This window comes from Haliotis cracherodii, unplaced genomic scaffold (assembly GCF_022045235.1).
Source record: "Haliotis cracherodii isolate W230 unplaced genomic scaffold, xgHalCrac1.p SCAF_3, whole genome shotgun sequence".
NCBI lineage: Eukaryota > Metazoa > Mollusca > Gastropoda > Lepetellida > Haliotidae > Haliotis > Haliotis cracherodii.
Window position 1 is genome coordinate 35,660,107 of NW_027266286.1, and position 20,868 is coordinate 35,680,974.

Consider the following 20,868-nt stretch of genomic DNA (forward strand, 5'->3'; position numbering starts at 1 on the left):
CAACCCACGGCAAACGGGTTGCCCACTTTGGTCGCCTCTTACGACCAGCAATGGGGTGCTGTGGAAATATTCTACCCCGGTTCCACACGGGGGAAGAGCTATTAGCGCTACCCAGCACTCACCACGAGGAGGTTGCTCTTCATGAGTGCCCCAAAGTTTCAGAAGTATCAACACCAACAGGAAAGGAAAAAAGTCAATTTTAATTCTGACAATGGCGAAGATTATAACGAAGTATTTTCACTACATGAGCTTTAGCACAGGCTCGTGATACTGCAACTGGTGCTGATGATATCCATTATCAGCTTCTAAAACACTTGCCTGACTCTTGTCTCACAACACTATTGAATATTTTCGATGATATTTGGACAACAGGCCATTTTCCTCCTTCATGGAGAAAAGCCATCGTTGTACCCATACCAAAGCCTGGCAAGGATCATACTGATCCATCCAATTACCGACCTATTTCCTTAACTAGCTGTGTTTGTAAAACCATGGAGCGCATGGTGAATAATCGCTTAGTTTGGTTTTTAGAAACCAACAATCTCATTAGTAATATCCAATGCGGTTTCCGTAAAAACCGAAGTACCATTGATCATTTAGTTCGTTTAGAATCATTTATTAAAAATGCTTTTATAAACAAACAACATGCTGTATCAATCTTTTTCGATCTTGAAAAAGCTTATGATACCACTTGGAAGCATGGTATTTTAAAAGATTTACATGATTTTGGTTTAAGAGGCCGCTTGCCTCAATTTGTATCACAGTTTTTAACTGACAGACAATTTCAAGTTCGTGTTGGATCAACCCTGTCCGATCATTATAATCAGGATCAGGGGGTCCCACAAGGCAGTATTTTTTCTGTTACCTTGTTTAGCATAAAAATAAATAGTTTATCTAAAGTATTAAATGACTCAATCGATGGGTCATTGTTTGTGGATGATTTTAATATTTCATGTCGTGGTAAAAATATGCGTACAATTGAAAGACAGTTACAGTTGTGTCTTAATAAAATTCATAAATGGTGTCTTGAGAATGGATTTAAGTTCTCACAGACAAAGACAAATTGTATACATTTCTGTCGGAAATATAAAACTCATAAAGACCCAGAGCTCTCTTTAGATGGTACTCCAATTAAGGTTGTAAAAGAGGCCAAATTTCTGGGATTGATTTTCGACCACCATTTGACGTTTTTGCCACATATTAAATATTTAAAGACTAAATGCCTGAAGGCCCTCGATTTATTGAAAGTCGTATCGAATTCTAAGTGGGGAGGGGATCAGACAACCCTCCTTCACCTTTATAGATCATTAATCCGCTCTAAATTAGACTATGGCTCCATTGTGTATGCTGGAGCTTGCAAGAGTAATTTAAAAAAGTTAGATTCAATCCACCATCAGGGACTTAGACTGTGCCTTGGTGCTTTTAGAACTTCTCCTGTTGACAGTCTCTATGTCGAGGCTGATGAACCCTCTTTGAAACTACGCCTTATTAAATTATCCCTTCAATCACTGCAAACACGAAAACGTCGTTTTTTTCCGTATATGGTCATTGGACGGAAAAACGACTAAAAATTCATTAAAATTGATTAATTGGTCAGCGTCTAGAAAGTGTCCAGAAAAGGGTCGAGTTTTTCAAGCGTAAAATGGACGGAAAAACGATGCTTTTTGCTCCGCCTTGTACAACTGTTAACGGCCAATCAGATGGCGCTGGTCCCCCGACGCACGTGATGTCCAAGGCTTCCTTTCGGAAGCTTTAGGTTTCGTATTTCTGGCATGCCTTGCTCTAGTATCTCTCGCGCGCAGTGCAGCGAGATTTGCTGATAAGCTAGTTTTAGGATCTGTTACATGTTAATGGAATTCAGACACGCGCCAAGAAGTCAAACCAAACAATGTTACTAAGTTTATTGTGGTAACGGCTATGTACAGTTACCCCTATCGGATAATGGGTTGTGTTTCATTTGGTTATAACAATAACTAATTTTTTAATGTGAAGTTTACAAGATATACGACTTGGACGCCAGGTCGGTCACATGACGTTCTTCACGTGACTGTATTCTTGAAAAGCCGTAAACACTGACTACTTCCACATTCCTGGGGAAAACCCTTGGAATTCCCTGGTACGAATTCATACAGAAGCGTGGTTGCAAGCCCATTTAAGGATACCCTCGCTACAACCCATCCCAGAGAGAAAAAAAACACGAAAAAAAATCCAAACTGTCGCAGTGACAATTTACAGAAATCTATGAATTTACCTTAGTATCTATTTGACACATCTTCACAATCACCTTTCAATGATCGGCCAATTGATCAGTGATGCCAAAGGCTTGAAATAGCCACAGGTTAATTAACAACTTCGAAAATATCTCCCGTCACGTTTATCGTGTCGGCCATTTTGACGTATTGTACTTGATGTAAATGTATTACGACGCTGTCATTGTAATTGACTTACTGAGGTAATTCCGTAAAAGATCTTCTCATCTTATGAGGATATTGTTTGGAATATATTTCTTGTAAACATACTAAAACATATGTTCCTCGCTTTGGGGGGAACTATTTTATTCCGGGGTGGCCCATTAAATCTAGTAGTAAGTCAAGGCACCATGCGTGATCTGTTATTTTATGTGTTTAAATTACGATTTGGGGCGTTAATAAAATACACTGACGCAAGTATATTCTATTCAAATCAATTGGATAATTGAATATGCTTTCTTTTACATATTACATAACATCACTGCACAAAATATGAACAGTTGCAGTAACACACTACGGTAATCGCATTAAACATCATTTTCAACTGTACAGTATTTCAGTATTTCAGTTATATCATGGTGTATCAGACTGCTGTGGGATAAAAATCCGAAGTGGTTCAGGTCATCCAATGGGTGTTCGGGAAAAGGTGAGCGTATCCTGCCACACAAGTGGCACCCGTCACAAACACATGCAAGGACAAGTCAATTGTTCACCTGAACAAAGCACGGAAACACACAATGATGCCCGTCCTCAGTTTTACCGAGCATGTAAATTATTTTGTCCGTCAAAAACATGGACGAGTATAAACAATATGTTCATTCACGTAATACATGTCATACATTTGACAAAATGTATTGACTCGGAGCATTATTGTTAATCACAGAGTATGCAGTTGAACTCATCACCCATCCCATTATTGATAACCCCTTCTTGAAGATCTATGAAATCAGAAGCTGCAACACTCTATCTTTTAACTGGCATGTCAGACTTCTATTTCATTACTCAGTTTTATTTGCACGGATTACTATGGAAGGGACATTGTCTCGTTGTCGCATTGTCGCATTGACGCCTTTACAACAACAAGCAAAACCTGTCAAAATTAACAAAAGCGCGACAATTGGCCATTTTTCGCATTGTCGCGTGTTCGCATTGTCGCTCTTTGATAATCCTTTTCTTTATTTTACAAAAGGGCGACGATGCCGTAACGCGACATTTTCAAGGTCAAAATATGTCTCGTTGTCGCATTGTCGCCCCATCACAAATGTGTATAAAAGGCGTAAAGTTCAGTTATTGTTACAGTTAGGAAGTTCAACCTGATAAATGTACGTCTTGAAATGAAAACACAAGTCCGTCCGCGAGTCCATAACGTTTTATTATGAGCTCTTCTCTAAAAGTGCTTAGTGTTCAACTCCCAGTTCCAAACACGTAGTACCTCCTCAATAATCCACATACCTCCAGTGCAGTGGTCTTCCGGAAGATCTTACTCTTGACCGTATTAGACAACTGACGAGTGTACGCCTGACCTGTGACCTCGTTGCAACCCTCATTAGGTGTTTGCCGAAGGGAGAGGTGTAGGAAATGTGTGCTCCAGCCCAGCGCAGAGCTCGCGACACACTGTATACTGATGTATACAGTATATTGCAGTTGATATACTGTATACTGCATGTGATACTTATTTGCGGAAATGTTACAACTTTCAAGATTCAAGATTCAATTTGCATATATTTCATATACAACAGACCGCCGTCATATATCACTGGAATACTGCTGAGAGCGGCGTTAAAACAAATTGTTTTCATAATGGAGCGCTGCAGTCATTTAAAATAGAACCGTATACATATGTACATGTAGTACCAACTCACTCTATTTGTTTCGAATATTCAGCAGAAAATATATTATTAACCAGGTCTTTGGGAAAAGATATCAGATTTTCATAAGCAGCCACATAGGGATGATAAAGGACCCCTCGCTGATTAGGTTCTTGTTTACTTAAGAGCAGAGTTGGCCATGTTAGATGATATAACCAAAATCCGGGAGCTCCGGCGGGGGGCAAGCTGGTCTTGTTAGTGTATGGTATGAGCTGTGACGTTGACCCAAGAGAATAATGTAAAACATGAGACCAACTCAAGTCTATAATGATTGGGAAAGTCTAGATTTCCACAGCTCTAGCCTGAAATTAAGGATTGTTCTATGCTCCATTTTAATTGTATTATTTTCATTTTGTAGACATGGATGGACCAACCAGGAAAGAAATTGATGGAATATTAATATCACATGTTACCACTGATCCAGTTAAATTCATCACACAATAATAAATTAGTATTTGACATTACGGCATTTGATTATTAGGGCATGATCATGTACATGTTCACTGTAGTAATGTACACACCAGTCAACTTGATTATAATTTTTATCAAAGTGTAGCGCGGCATCAACGATTACTTTATGATATCCTCACTTGTTATCGATGTATTGACATCGAACAATGGACGGCAATTCGAAATTCTTATGGATAGCTTCAATAGGGACAGCGCCGGTGTCAGTACAATTTTCCTAGTTAAAATAAGTATCTACAAAATATAATCTGAAGCAGACAAGAACAATATTTTTTTATTAATGCTTACTTTCATGGATAGAATTAAGGCAATCTAGGCTTGCCAAATCGTTCTAGACTTCAGCTGGATTCCTTTTAAATTTATTCTGTATGGTCTGGGAGACGAACAGGCGTCAGTATCGCATGGAGAACTGGGACAGCCTTAATCAGTGTAATCAGATATGTTGTGGAGTTTCGGTTTTGGGCTGTTTGCTGAATATATAGAATTGCGAGTTATGTCTACTCTGTATTCTTTCGTCATGGAAGTCCATATTTCAAGGCATGTATTTGATATTCATAATAACTCCACAAAAGCTACACAATGGCAACAAAACGGTACCAGCATCACAGATACCAATAATACATGAGATACATATAATTACTTTAAAGTTAAAACATGTATCTAAATAGAAAATTAGAAGGATACACTTCCGACATTTTTCGTATTTTGTTTTCGTTTGGAGAGAGAAGTTGTGATTGGTATCTGATGGGTGCAAACAGGTGTTCCCTTCCGCCCAGGCCTTGCGGCAATGCTATAGCCCAAAATGAAACAAGCCTTGTTCAACAGGTTCAGACTCAAATTTCTATCCCACTTGGGCTCCTTTTAAATTTAAATATAATTTCTCGTGTCGATATGTGTCAGAAGAAATGAAATATTACAGCACTGGTGAATAGGTTATATGCGCGTCAGCGTCAGCGTCGATCCTATAATATCCTTTTATGCAAAATACATATATACTGATGAATTAAGGTAGTAATACTACGCAAATATGTGTCCAGATGCATACATCAGTATCATCTCGTGATCTTAATTCGTGCTTTGAGCCCTTTTTCTACCGGAGATTCTGGGGTGTTACATCACACCAGAAAGCCAGGTCCAAATTCAAGTCATAATTTCATGTTCCGTCTTGTATGTTGGAAACCAATATCGCAATATGGCTAAATATTGCTGAACGTGGTATTAACCCGATTACTCACATAATTATTCCATTGTCTACAGTCATCTACGAACACTGTACTATCTTTAAGGAGGTATATCTGTATCCTCCAAATTTCCATACATATATGTCCACATTTATATGTATAAAGCAAGTCGTCCTGCACTCTTCCCTAAAAGATAAATGTTAAGCATTTCCTCTGTATGAATTTATATAATGTAATATCGTTTTAATGTAATGCTGATGCAGTAAACGTACCACAGACCTGATGCTAGAATAACATCTAATTTCTGAAATGAACATATTTTACAGAAAAAAACAGTTGTTTAAACAATACTTATAAAATATAAGAACAAGGAGCCAAGAGCCAAATATTGGGCTGTGTTGGACATATTTGTTTCGGGGTCTTATGACAGACAAACCTGATGCCTTTAAGTATAAAGATAAGTAAGTATAGATGTTGTACATATTCAAATATGTTCGTGATTAACCCAACCTTGAAAAATATTGAAAGATGAGTGGTAACTATTTATGCCATTATTTCAAATTAGAATGAGAGCACATCAGGAAAGCATTTTTTTAATATACGTATCCTGTTAACCCTTGTTATTCTTTTTTAAGTAAGAGCAGCATGTATATCGAGAGTATAGGTTTGGTGCGTGACTTATCACACAGTACTTTCAGAAAGTGTGCATATTCTGTTTATCGGCAATAAATAACATAAGACGATTCATACGGGTAAATACGATTTACTTCAGAACTAGTAGAGATTATTTAAGGTTAGGGGGAAATGTATGTAATTAATTAAACTTTGGCCCGGTTTGAAGGATTTGGGTCCTGGCTTGGGCTTTGTGTTGGACGTGTAGACGGCATTTCCAGGTTTGACGTATCAATGACAAAAATGATGTCAGATGCAATTCTCTGCCTTTTCGGGTGAACAATTGGCTTGCCTTTGGATGTGTTTGTGGCGGGTGCCACTAGTGGATCGGAATGAGCTCGCGTTTTTGCGAGCATCCAATGTCATCATTTATTATGGTGAATCATGAAACATGCTCCTGATGTTGTCGCAATGGTGCAGTTGGCGCTACTTTTGGCAAGGGTTTCTCATGATAATGGAAATGCTTATGTCGCTTTTGTTGACCGATAAACATGAAAAGATATAAAGTTAGTGTATATGGTCATGTAATTAAGAAACAAACGACGAGTGGGAGTTGTTTATTGTACGATAAACAACGACCGAGACTCGTTTATTTCTATATGAGATATCAACATTACGTACAGCCTCTTTTAGGGTGTTAAATTAGGAAAAAATACACGCTTTACAATATTTACCCGTACTTAAATAATGATGATTCCTTGAATAGAATCCGACAGCGGCCATGCTAGATAAATCCATTTTAGGATTTGAGTTTGGTCCCGCATATTCTCACAATTTTCTCGTCAATCATCTGTACCTTTTCTCCCAATACCGATTGTCATATCACTCTCACTTTCGGATTCTCCAGCAACATTTCTTGGGAACAACTCACTAGACACATACCTCTCAAAAATAAGGTCAAATTTACAAATTTTACTTTTCAAGTTGCGAGTGCATGTTCGAATCTCAATAAATGACGTCATGATAGAACAATTTTTATCGTGAAATAAATATCGCTTCCTTCTTTGTTCTTTGTGATTTATCGCGTAGCTATCTTATATCATCAAATGCCAATTTCTAATTGCTTTATCATGACGTATCCGTGTCATGTAGCAATAACATACACAAATATCGTTGACTTCGACGTTGAATAGTGTCATGAAATATGATTATCCTCTTGTGTGCAATATTTCTGGTTGATAAATCTAACATATTCTTACTTTAAGAATAGCGACTATACATTATTATATATCCCTTATCAGGTCTCTGTAACATTTGCAAAATGATACAAATATAAAAATACAACTGAACCTAAATGTAATGTTTTAATATCCTTACGTTGCTGCAGCATTTAACAACAAACAAACAAAACATAATATCTTTAAGAATTATGTTAACAATCCGATGCTAAAAATAATCTCACAATCTCCATACCTCTTTCTCTCTATGAAAACATAATAACTTTTTTTTTAATAATCTGAAGGAATAATAATGGCAATACTATCATAATTATCATCATTATTTATGTTACTTATCCTCAAGCGAAGTAGTCCTCCACATTATACATTCAGTGTAGAAGCCCATGAACATATGAACTATGTAACATACATTCATGGAAATTAGATGAACAGTTGAAGTTAGCAAATGATATTATTCGGTCGAACGTCTATCAGCCATCTATTCTATTCGTGAAGAACATTTCACGTGGGACCAACAGAGGGAATTATGACTATCGACTTGCTAATTATTTTTTATATTCATGCCAGCTCAAACGATCTATTGGCTTGATTTATTGTTATGGTATCCACAAAATAAGTAGGATCCGATTTTTTCCGTTTTTGTTGAAATAAAACTGAATAATATTTGCTGTTTACATATCAAAGTTTGCCAAATTGTTACAAAATGTTTGCCCACAGCAAGGCTACGTATCCCCAACATATTGTGCTAGGAACAGTATCACTGGACTGAGGGAGGGCGGTATTCCTCCTTGTGGGTCACCTGCTTGGCAATATGGGACGGGAAAACTGCAGGGGGTGAGGGCAGTTAAGTTGATGGTACAGACAGATAAGAGAGATCATTTTACAAATGTGAAACCTCAGTCCACAAAGGAAGAGGCGAAAGCTGAAACTTGGTGAGGTTTACAGAACAAAGGCAGTTATTTCTAGTTTCTTACTGACTCTCGAAGATACATTTAATAAAACAATTAATGCGTGTGTGTGTGTGTGTGTGTGTGTGTGTGTGTGTGTGTGTGTGTGTGTGTGTGTGTGTGTGTGTGTGTGTGTGTGTGTGTGTGTGTGTGTATGTGTGTTTGTGTGTGTGTGTGTGTGTGAGAGAGGTAGAACTATAACTATATCCGCCCTCATGTATCGGTATTCGTGCTTTCATACATACATACACACCCCTACCATTCCCCTACATCCATCGCAGTATAACTATGACTATAACCGCCTTTGTGCATCCGCACTTATGTTTACACTGCATTGCATATGCATCGAATTACACGTTTACAATATCGTAAATATTTTACAACATGTACATATTATATATCAGCAAACAGAGATTATTATAACGCAATAGATTTCATCCGTCAAAACATCACAGAAAGAGGGGCAGCCTGGAATTTTACAATGGCATCTGAATGCACTAAGACGTTCAACTGGTCAGGAGGTGAGAGTTGCGGAAGATTACGGTAAACTTCAGTTACAGATCTCCATTACGAATATCTAAAGTATGAATAAAGATCACAGCTTGCTATGGCGTGTACTTCATGCCTGCAGAATTAGCAATGTCCTTAGCTTTAAATTGTATGTCTAAATGCTTATGTAGACAAAGACCCAAATGTATATAGGCATGACCATATTATATTCTACGCAAATATCACCACATTTAAAAACAAAGCTAGATTGAGTCTTTGAAGGGCATTAAGAACTGATACACACAAGGAAAAATATTTATGGATGTCAACGGAGGAACACTGCGTTTCGGAATATATACTTTCTCCTTCATCAGGTGCATATTATTAAATGCTATGAGGCAGAGAACATATATTTATACCTGTAAGAACAACAAAAGTAAAAAGATATCAAAGATGGGAACGCAACAAGGGAAGCCAACAGATAACTGGCATGGCGCTGATTACCCCGCCTCCCGTTTGCCCATTGTCCATTTCCCATTACCAATCATTCATAAGTTAAGTTTTGGCTTTAATTTGTCCATTGATAATCAACCATCAACGTCTATTATCTCCACCCTAAAAATATGTAGTTTACTGAGAAAGTGGTATCCAAATATAATGTGTGTTACTGTTGACCACTTTCTTAAAGGCATTGTTGGTTCAAAGCTTTCGGTCATAGAAGCCGTGCCATTTTTCTCTTGTCAGAGGAGTACACAAAGTATACGTCATCTGGACTAACAATTTTGGTTCGGTGGCTGCGTTAGATCGCCAACATTGTGTTCTGGCGATTGGGTGCCTCACTCACAGTGTGGGTTCAAATCCCGGACGGGACTCAACCAAAGAAAGTACGAGAATCTGTACTTTACTCAGAAAGTGTTATCCCAATTATAACATTTGTTGTCAAGAAAACACAAAAAAATGTATATTCGGCTTTGGATGGGTAATGATATCACAGACATATACGGATATTGATGATGACTTGGAGGAGCTTCGTAACGCACGTCTTCTCAATTCAGGGATTGGTAAATCCAAATATGTGTGTGCGCGTGCGTGCGTGCGTGCGTAAATGTGGGCCTGTTGGATGTTACATAAAACATTCATCTTGAGCGGGATGGTAGTTCGAGTTGGATTAGCATGTTAACTATATGATCTTCTTTAGGAAGAGCATGCCGCGCATGAATGTATTGATGAAATTCCTAGGTACATGGGACCTTTTCGTCCCCAGGAATACCCACAGTGGAGACTTCAATGGGGATAGGGTGTACACAATGTGCTACCTGGTAGATTGTGTGTCATCAGACCGGACAACGTTGGTCTTTGACTGATTGTGGCGTAAAACACACTAATGTCTTATTCATTTACTAATATCGGAAATTGAATGTTCATCTTAATTGTTATTGTTGAACATGTAATATATTTTTAAAGAAATAAAACAGTGACATAATAACTACAACTTTATGTGAGCGCGAGTAGCTTTTTTGGAATGAGATGAATAAGTCTTATAAAGTTGTAAGCTTCACAACCGTGTAACTATGAATTGACTTTATTGGGTAATCAAAAAAGAGATAAGACCTAAAATAGCCAAATTTCATACGATTTCACTTGTCCACCATCGTGGATGCAAGGCGAAAACATTTCAGCGCGTTTGAAGCCACTGAGAATGCCCCCTGCAGAGTTGGACGGACATTCTGCGGTGGCGCGGCTGAGTTGACCAGAGGCTATCAGCAGTATTTCCTGTCCAGGTTATTTAGGTCAGTTGTTGTGTGTGTGTGTGTGTGTGTGTGTGTGTGTGTGTGTGTGTGTGTGTGTGTGTGTGTGTGTGTGTGTGTGCGTGTGCGTGTGTGCGTGCGTGCGTGCGTGCGGGGGGGGGGGGTGAGATTGGGGGGGATAGATGATAGATTCAGCAACAAGTAAGGTCATCTTGAGTGGGAGGGTATTCGCAGATGGATTAGCATATGAACTATGATTCTCTTTAGGCAGAAAATGAGGATCCACGATGTTCGACCTGGTGGAAGTGTGTTATCAAACCTCATAGCATTGGTTTTTTGACTGACTGTAGCGTCAAAACAAACTCATTCATTTACTTGAACTGAATGTTCATCTTAATTGTTATGGATAGTCACGGAGCCATTATCCAGAGTACAGGGTGTCATTAGATAGAAATAAACTAAGTAATAATAGGATTACCAGAAAAACGGGGTTTTACACACAAGCCAATAAACTTCGCTCATTAACACCAGAGTAAGTCAGTGCAAGATTGAAAACTGCCCCATAATTATGTATGACATGCTTGTCGGGTATTGCTACATATATATGTGAAAACAAAGTTATTAAAATGAAGAGCAAAACTGATGAAAGTTAACAATAAACGTGTATACGTGTTATATCGTCACTGCAAAAATAATGATTGTTTGTCTTTAGTATTAACATTCAAATACGTTATATCTGTATTAGCGATATTGTCTTTGTTCCACCGGTGAGTCACGCGTTAGCCGTACTATCTCGTAGTATAATTGTATTTCTGAAGACATCACGATACAGTTTTACGATGCATCACGTCTGCACTAGCGCTTGATAACAGCCTTGTGTTTGGGTGTTTCAGTGGTTTAAATCGCTGCTCTTGATATTGTTGATTAAACTTTGATACTATGAACAATATAATGTTATGTGAGAGGATGACTTTAGAACGGTAACATACTAATAGTATATAGGATGACATAAACAGAACAATGAGAAGTTCGTCCAGATTAGTGTATAAGCAACATTTAATAATTAAAAAAATTACATTCAACAACTCCCCTTTTAAGTCCATTTTCCTGACTTATAAGTAAATGCAAGAACAATCGGCCGGAATACAATGTATAGTTCTTGTCCACTTCCATATGACTATATAGCATACAATAAGCTATCGGGTCCCGTTTAGATCGGTTTGGGTGGCAGCCTAGATAGCCATAGAATAGTTTCATCTTGGAATCTCCCATATCACTGGGGATACTCTTCAATTTAAATGGAGTTACTCGTTACGATTCCGAACCTTCACGTGACTGTGTTTATGAACCATTGTAAAAATAGTGGTGACATTAATTCTAGGAAACAATACGCGAAATCGCGCATGCACAGAACGGAAAATTTGGTCAAGGCATTAAGTAATCTGCATGCGCAGAACGATTGATTTCAGTACTTCCGCTAAGCGCTTCGAGTGCAGCGTCAAACGCGGGCCTGTAATCTAACACGCGGGGACTGACCAATGAAAACTGAGAAGTAGAAATACTGGTAGACGCTGTTGCTTGATTGACAATGTCAATCAAGAAAGGGAGGAGCTTAACAATATCGTTCTCTCCCAGTAAATTCCGATGTCAAATAACGACGTTATTTGGACGGAAAAACGATGGTTTGAAAACGTCCAAATAACGTCGTTTTTCCGTCCAATGACCATATACGGAAAAAAACGACGTTTTCGTGTTTGCAGTGAATATATCACAAAATTACACTCTAACCCTTCTAATCCTGCATATGCCTCCGTTTTTCATCCTCAATATGAAGAACTGTTTCTGAGGAAACCAAAGCTGGTTCCCCCACTTGGAATTCGGATTAAATCAAATGTTATTGCTGCCCATATAGATTTAGATCTCATCTCTCCTTACCGCCTTTTGTCTTCTCCTCCCTGGCAGTTGGTGGGGCCAGAAGTAGACATTTCCCTCACACGTTTTATAAAATCTGAGACCAATCTACTCATATATCAACAAGCATATTTACAGTTAAGAAATAAATACGACACTCACCGTTCAATCTTTACTGATGGATCCAAGGATGGTGGCCAAGTAGCATCTGCCACCGTCATTGGATCAAAACATTTATCGTCCAGAATACCAGATAATAGCTCTATATTCACTGCTGAGGCCAATGCTATCCTTACAGCCTTGGGATACATTCAAAAACAATCTGTATATAAACGATTTATAATCTTTTCTGATTCGTTATCTTGTCTTCAGGCACTAAAAAAGTCTCTTCTAGTCATCCATTCATTTTAAACATGTTAGAACTTTATAATGATCTTTCAACTGGCCAATACGACATCGTCTTTTGCTGGTTGCCCAGTCACGTGGGCATAAAAGGCAACACAATGGCTGATGCTGCTGCTAAAGCAGCCCTCAACAAATCTGTGACACCACTTCTAATTCCATACAGTGATTATAAACCTGTGATCAGATGTTACATCAGAGATCTTATGCAAATGAAGTGGGACACCCAAGTAGGTATCAATAAATTACATCAAATTAAGCCAACTCTCGGTTACACCTACTTGGGGTGTCAGTCCAGATTTGAAGAGGTCATTTTACGACGATGTCGTATTGGCCATTCAAGATATACACACGAATATCTATTAAAAGGTGAGGATCCTCCGTTTTGTATCCCTTGTGATGAGAGAATCACAGTCAAGCATGTCCTGCTTGACTGTATTGATTTTTCCATTACAAGGGAAAAGTATTTCAAAGTTTCGTCCATCAAGGATCTTTTTAATATCAGTGCTCATTTACTCATCGGTTTTTTAAAAGAAATAGAATTAATAGATAAATTTTGATTATAATATGTACAGTATATAGAAAGTGATTTTAATTTGGTAAATTGAATTCATGACTTGGATTGTTAGTGGCTGTATCTTTACAGGGGGTTGAAGTATCGTAAAACAATTGTCCCCCTGGGAAGGTACGTAAGTCCGGTATCATTCAAAGTATCTTTTCATTTTGCTGTGATTTTAATCGTAGTATTTTTGTTGATTTTAACTGTTTGGCTAATCTTTCTGATCATCGCCAGTAGCCCGAGGGATGGTGTAAATCCTGCTGGGGTACCATGTAGGTAGCAGAAGTACCGTAAGTCCCCATGGTCCCTAGTATGGTGGCCTAGCTTTGGTTGCTGGCGATCTACAGCCCGTTTTTATGCTGTGTCGTCTGCTTAAATTTGATCGTTTTATTGCTCTAAAATTAGTTTTTAAAATTATAATCTGTGATATATTGCTAATTGTTGTACTGTCCTTCGGCGACAGGTTTATATATATAATATAAATGTTTACCTTGTTCAAGTCACGATATGGCTGAAATAGTGCCGATGTGACTTTAAATATTAACTCACTCACTCACTAATTTACTAAACGAGTGAGTGAGTGAGTGACTATTGCTTAACGCCGCATCAGCAATTTTGCAGCTATTCGCGGCGAGAAATGTCTTTTTTGTAATGAGATATCAACCAATAGAATAAAAGTGATGTTGAAAATCACTAAAATCTCAGTCATATATCACATTCAGAGGTAAAAGACTGACTGTTCAGGTAAAAATCTATATTTTATCATAGAGCTTGATTTCCGTTAAATACGCTAAAATCAAGTGATTAGAAACTGTGGTAAAAAGTTCAGATAAGGTACGAACATTATCATAAAAACGTTGACTGACAAGTGCAAAATCAACACAATCCAGCAGAATGTGCTTCATAGTAAGAGGGCTATGGCAAGGTATACAAAAAGGTGGATCTTCACCCTTCAATAAAAATGAATGTGTACAATAACTGTGGCCAATGCGGCACCGCTGCAAAACAACTTCATAATGACGATATAAACCAGAATGTGCGTGACCACCAATCAGTGGTTTGATAGCATGAAGTTTGTTCTGAGTCTTGGTATTCCAACTTTTTTGCCAATGGTCATTCACATATTGTCTGATGGAAGGTTTTAGATCAGAATATGGGAAGTTTGTGTTGGAAATTGGTTTATTAAGAGCAGCTTTTGCCGAAGAATCTGCTTTACAGTTACCACTGATGCCAACATGACTGGGCAGCCAACAAAAAATTATATCTTTTCCAGCTACGGATAAATTGAGATGACACCTTAAAATTTCAGCTAAAAATGGATGATCCACTTTTCGATTTGTGATGGCCTGTAAACAGGACAAACTATCAGATAATATGAGAAAACTGCTTTTAGAAGACTGTTCAATATATTGCAAAGCTAATAATATAGCCTGAGCTTCTGCCGTAAATATCGAACTTCCGTCAGTTATACGCATAGACACTGTATAATTGTTAGCAACAGCTGCAGCAGACACCTTTTCATCATCTTTTGAACCATCAGTGTAAATACTGGTATAAGAGGAATATCGGTTCTTCAGTTCATGAAATTCTTGTTGATAAAATAATTGATTAGTGTCAGACTTCTTCAGGTTCGCTAATTCTAAATTAACAGCAGGTTGTATCGATTGCCAAGGAGGCATTTCTGAGATTTTGTATTCAGCAATGGCAGATAGATTTAAATTCGCATCCTTGATATGGGATTGCATGCGAATTCCAAGTGGTGGGATTGTGTTTGGATTTCTTATATATAAATGCTGGTATGGAGCATTGAAGATATTGTGAAATGCTGGATTAGAAGGATGAGAGCGGAGTTTAGTGATATATTGTAATGCCAGTTTTATTCGTCTTAAGCAAAGACTGGGTTCATTGGCTTCCACATATAGACTTTCAATTGGCGATGTCCTAAATGCTCCAAGACACAACCGAAGACCCTGATTGTGAATAGTGTCAAGGACTTGAATGTATGATTTACGAGCTGAGCCATAAATGAAGCAGCCGTAATCAAGTTTAGACCTTATCAAAGTTCTATAGAGATGTAATAGTGTTTCTCTATCACCACCCCACCTAGTATTTGACACTACCTTTAAAATGTCAAGCGCTTTCAAACATCTAGCTTTAAGATTTTTAATGTGGGTTATAAATGATAACTTTTGATCAAAGGTAATACCCAAAAACTTGGTTTCTTTGACCACTTTTATTGGAGTATTATCTAAAGTCAATTCAGGATCTTTATGCAGTTTCCGTTTATTGCAAAAATGAACACAGCAGGTTTTAGTTTTGGAAAACTTAAAACCATTTTCTAAGGCCCATTTCTATATTTTATTGAGACAAAGCTGTAACTGTCTCTCAATGCTATTCATATTTGCACCACAGCATGAAACATTAAAATCGTCAACAAACAACGAACCATACATATTTTCATTTAAAACTTTAGCAAGACTGTTGATTTTAATGCTGAAAAGTGTCACTGATAAAATACTGCCCTGAGGGACCCCCATTTCCTGATCATATATCTCGGACAATGTGGATCCAACTCTAACTTTAAATTTTCTATCTTCTAAAAAGCGAGTGATGAAATCAGGCATACGGCCACGTATACCCATGTCGTGGAGATCTTTTAATATACCATACTTCCACGAGGTATCGTAAGCCTTCTCAAGATCAAAAAAGATTGACACAACATGATGCTTGTTTACAAAGCCATTCCGTACAAATGATTCCAATCGGACAAGATGATCGATGGTGCTCCTGTTGTGTCTAAAACCATACTGAATGTCTGTGATCAGATTATTTGATTCAAGAAACCAAACGAGACGCCGGTTAATCATGGTTTTACAGAGACAACTTGTCAGAGCAATAGGTCTGTAATTAGAAGAATCTGTGTGGTCTTTACCAGGTTTAGGCACAGGTATTATAATAGCCTCATGCCAGGAAGGAGGGAAGTTACCATTTTCCCATATACTATTAAATATGGATAAAAGGGTTAAAAGAGAAGGCTCAGGAAGACGTTTCAAAAATTGATAATGTACGTCATCTGGTCCAGAAGATGTATCAGGAGCCTTGTTCAAAGCCTCTTGTAACTCAGTCAACGAAAAGGATTCATTGTAATCCTCTGCATTATCAGACCGAAAATTCAGAGTTTTCCTTTCCTGCTGATTTTGAAATTTTTGAAATTTTGGGTCATAGTTGGCAGATGAGGAATTTTGGCTGAACGTTTCTGCCAACTTATTAGCAATATCCTGTTTTGATGTCAATACATCATGATTAGATTGTAGATGCTGAATATTGTTCTGTGACCCCTTTCCTTTTATCTTTCTTATCATATTCCATACTTTATTAAGGGGGTTCGAGAATTTATTTTCGAAACAAACTTTTTCCAGCTTGTACGTTTATTTTGTTTAATTGTTCTACGAGCCTTTGCTCTAGACATTCTTAAGCAGTTTAAATTATTGGCTGTGGGGTGTTTATTAAACACTCTTTCAGACTTTTTTCCTATTTTTCCTAGCTTTCCTACAATCTTCATTATACCATGGTGTTTTTACATGTGGATTAATCGAGGTCTTGGGGATGGTTTCTGTGGCAATGGAAATCAATTTATCCGAAAATGATCTGATTGGGTCAGGATCATCAGTAAAATTTTCGAAGGTCAATTCATCACTGCACATGGAACTAAACGTTTGCCAATCTGCCTTGTTAAGTTTCCATTTAGTAATGGGTGGGTCTTTACAAGGAACGATAGTTTTGAGTAAGGTTGGGAAATGATCACTCCCACAAAGGTCATCATGTACTGACCATGAGAACTCATCCAAAAGAGACGGATCAGCAAAGGCTAAATCAAGAGCAGAGTAAGTACCAATCGCTGGATGTAAATACGTGTTGCTACCATCATTAAATAGACAGAGATCATGCTTCTGAAGCAACTCCTCAAGTATTTTCCCTTTATGATTTTGATCACTGGAACCCCATAATGGGTTGTGACCATTAAGATCGCCCATAAGCAAGAAAGGCTTCGGAAGTTGGGTGATCAGATTTTTTCTAAATCTTTAATCTGAAGTGCAGATGATGGTGGTAAATAAAGCGAACATAAAGTTATAGCAATATGCAAAGTTAAGCGGACTGCAACCGCCTGTAGGTTGGTATTTAGGGGAATAGCACTATGGATTGTCCCTTGTTGAACGAGAATGCTCGCACCACCTGTCCTTTTACCATTAGTAACCTTCGCATATGAATGATACATATCATATTGACGGAAGGTAAGATTATCGCAGTCTCCGAAATACGTTTCTTGAAGACTAGGCACTCGTGAAGAGCAACCTCCTCGTGGTGAGTGCTGGGTAACGCTAATAGCTCTTCCCCCGTGTGGAACTGGGGCAGAATATTTCCACAGCCTCCCATTGCTGGTCGTATGAGGCGACTAAAATGGGCAACCTGTTTGCCGTGGGTTGCGTCCCTGTGTCGGCGGAGGACGGGAGTCTGGTAGTTGAGGGCACTGGTTCCTGGAACTGTGTTCCTTTGCCCAACACACTACTTCGACCCTTACTTCGCCTAGACGGGTGGTAAGATGGGCCCGGTCTTATCAATCGGCTGGTCATGCCAGGCCCTGTGCGTAATATTGTGTATGCACACCTGTGTTGTGTTTTAATGTATCTTTTGGTCTTGGCCGTACATTACTTGTGTGAATTCTCCAATTTGGATTGAATAAATTGCCTAGAGTCTTACGCCAGAAGGCGGTGGCTCATGGGCCAATCTGGTGATGTTGACCTCCAAATTCAGTATGTATCCGATTACTTGTCATGGGCCGAACCAGCCTGGCATTTAATTTGGTATACAAATATTGCTATTTGCGTCATACTTGCTGGAGTATATCATCCCTGTATCCCTGGTGTTTGCATGTTGGAGATCCGGTGCAACACAACATCGCTCTTTGTGGCACTCCATGGTGGGTGGGGAGCAGGGGTGATGAATTACTATATTTCACCATGTCGCACAAATACCCTGGTTCAACCCGTTCAAAACGTCGTCATGTCGATCTTGATGACATTGATCAAAATGAGCAGTTATCTCGTGGCTTAGATTCATGGGCCCGCTTTATTGTGATTGAGGCAGCTGACAAACAACCCATTAAACTTAATCCATTCGCCATTTCCAAAGCTGTCTTAGGAATTTGCGGCGAAGTGAAGAATGTGACACGTCTCCGTAGTGGCTCTCTTCTTGTTGAGTGCTCACGGAAGCAACAATCTCTCAACTTGTTGTCCATAACCACTTTTGCCAATATTGCGGTTGATGTGTCCCCTCATAAAACCTTGAATTCTTGCCGAGGCATTGTTCGAGACAGAGCTCGTTGCCTGTCCGACATGTCAGAGCAAGAAATTGCAGACGAATTAAAATCTCAAGGAGTGACAGGAGTTAAACGTTTTACCATGAAATCTAGAGACGGAAACATCATCCCGTCCAACACTTATTTGCTTACTTTTACACTTTCAGCACTACCTACGTCAATTAAAGCTGGTTATCTCAACATCGGAGTGGAGGTGTATGTCCCCAATCCACTCCGGTGTTTCAAGTGCCAAAAGTTTGGACATGGCTCCAGATCTTGTGCTCACTCAGTGGTCTGTCAGCGCTGTGGTGCCAGTCATGACAGCACCGACTGCTCAGCAGAAATAAAATGTTCGAACTGTAAAGGACAACATCTGGCCTCATCCAGGTTATGCCCAGAATGGCTTCAACAATCCAAAATCCTGAAGCTCAAGCATGAGCAAAATATATCCTTTTATGATGCCAAGAAGCTGATCGAAAGTCAGAGCCCACAAAGTCCACTTTCCAGAACCTTTTCTGCTGCTGTCACTACCTCCGCTCCTCCAACTGCATCCATTTCTATTCAGACAGAATTGACATGGATCACATCAGATCAACCTGTCAGCATATCATCAGTGCTTACTTCAAATTCGTCTTCAACTCAAACTATAAGCCATTCTCAACCTTTGACTGATCAAGCTGATACTGCTCAACCTGATACTGTTGAACCACCTCCTACAACGCCAGAGGCTGTAGAAACTACGCCTACTGAATCTAAGGTTACTCTGACAAGGAAAGAACGTAAAAAACTTAATAGAAAACAATCAATCAGAAATTCCTCATCTTCAGAGGTTCCTGTCAATAACTCCTTTGATGCTCTGGACATGGATGTCACCCCATCGTCACGGAGCAGTAGTAGGAGTCCTTCATCCTCACGTGTACGTGAGCGTTCACCGATTGAGCCACCATGACTCAATCGTCTAACATAATCCAATGGAATTGTAGAGGATTTAGGAATAATTTTAACGATTTACAACTTTTAATTCAAGATTTTAAACCATCAGCTATGTGTTTACAAGAAACATACCTTAAGAACACAGATAAATGTGATGTCAGGAAATATAACATGTATAATCACTTCTCACCTCCAGGAGCAAAAGCCACTGGAGGTTCTTCAATCTTGGTGAGACAGGATATAATTCATAGAGCTATTCCTCTTACCACCAATCTTCAAGCCGTTGCAGTCCGGCTAACATTTCACATCGCCTTCACACTTTGCTCTTTGTATATTCCACCATCTTCTCCACTTCAGCAGGCTGAACTTCAGTCTTTATTTGACCAACTCCCGAAGCCCTGTGTCATCATGGGTGACCTAAATGGACATAACCCTCTGTGGGGAAGTGTCCATACGAACGCTAAGGGCACGGTCCTTGAAGATTTTATTACAAACAATAATTTATGTATATTTAATGATGGAGCAAACACATATTTACATCCTGCAACAGGAACTTATTCAGCATTAGATCTGTCACTCACAGATTCTGATTTACTACACGAATTTGACTGGTCAGTCCATGATGACCTATGTGGAAGTGACCATTTCCCCACAATACTACAGTCTATTCTCCCAACCGATGAACCACCTTCAACAAGGTGGAATTTTAATAGAGCAAACTGGCCCTTATTTCAAACACGTTGTTTTGAAACTCTGAAACCTGAAACGTTCCAAAACATCCCTGACCCTATTCAGATATTCTCAGAACAACTGAAACACATAGCTGATGAATCCATTCCTAAATCCTCTGTGAACCCGCACATTCGCAAACCATGGTTTAGCGATGATTGCAAACAGGCTAGAAAGC

At 38.8% G+C, this 20,868-nt stretch overlaps 1 protein-coding gene across 1 annotated transcript; it reads left to right on the forward strand.

The window, feature by feature from the left end:
• The first annotated feature begins 18,690 nt into the window (after positions 1-18,690).
• On the forward strand, positions 18,691-19,977 carry LOC139475392 (uncharacterized). Its single transcript, XM_071258611.1, has one exon. It carries the CDS (start codon positions 18,691-18,693, stop codon positions 19,975-19,977), a length of 1,287 nt encoding a protein of 428 aa, XP_071114712.1.
• Positions 19,978-20,868: the final 891 nt, after the last annotated feature.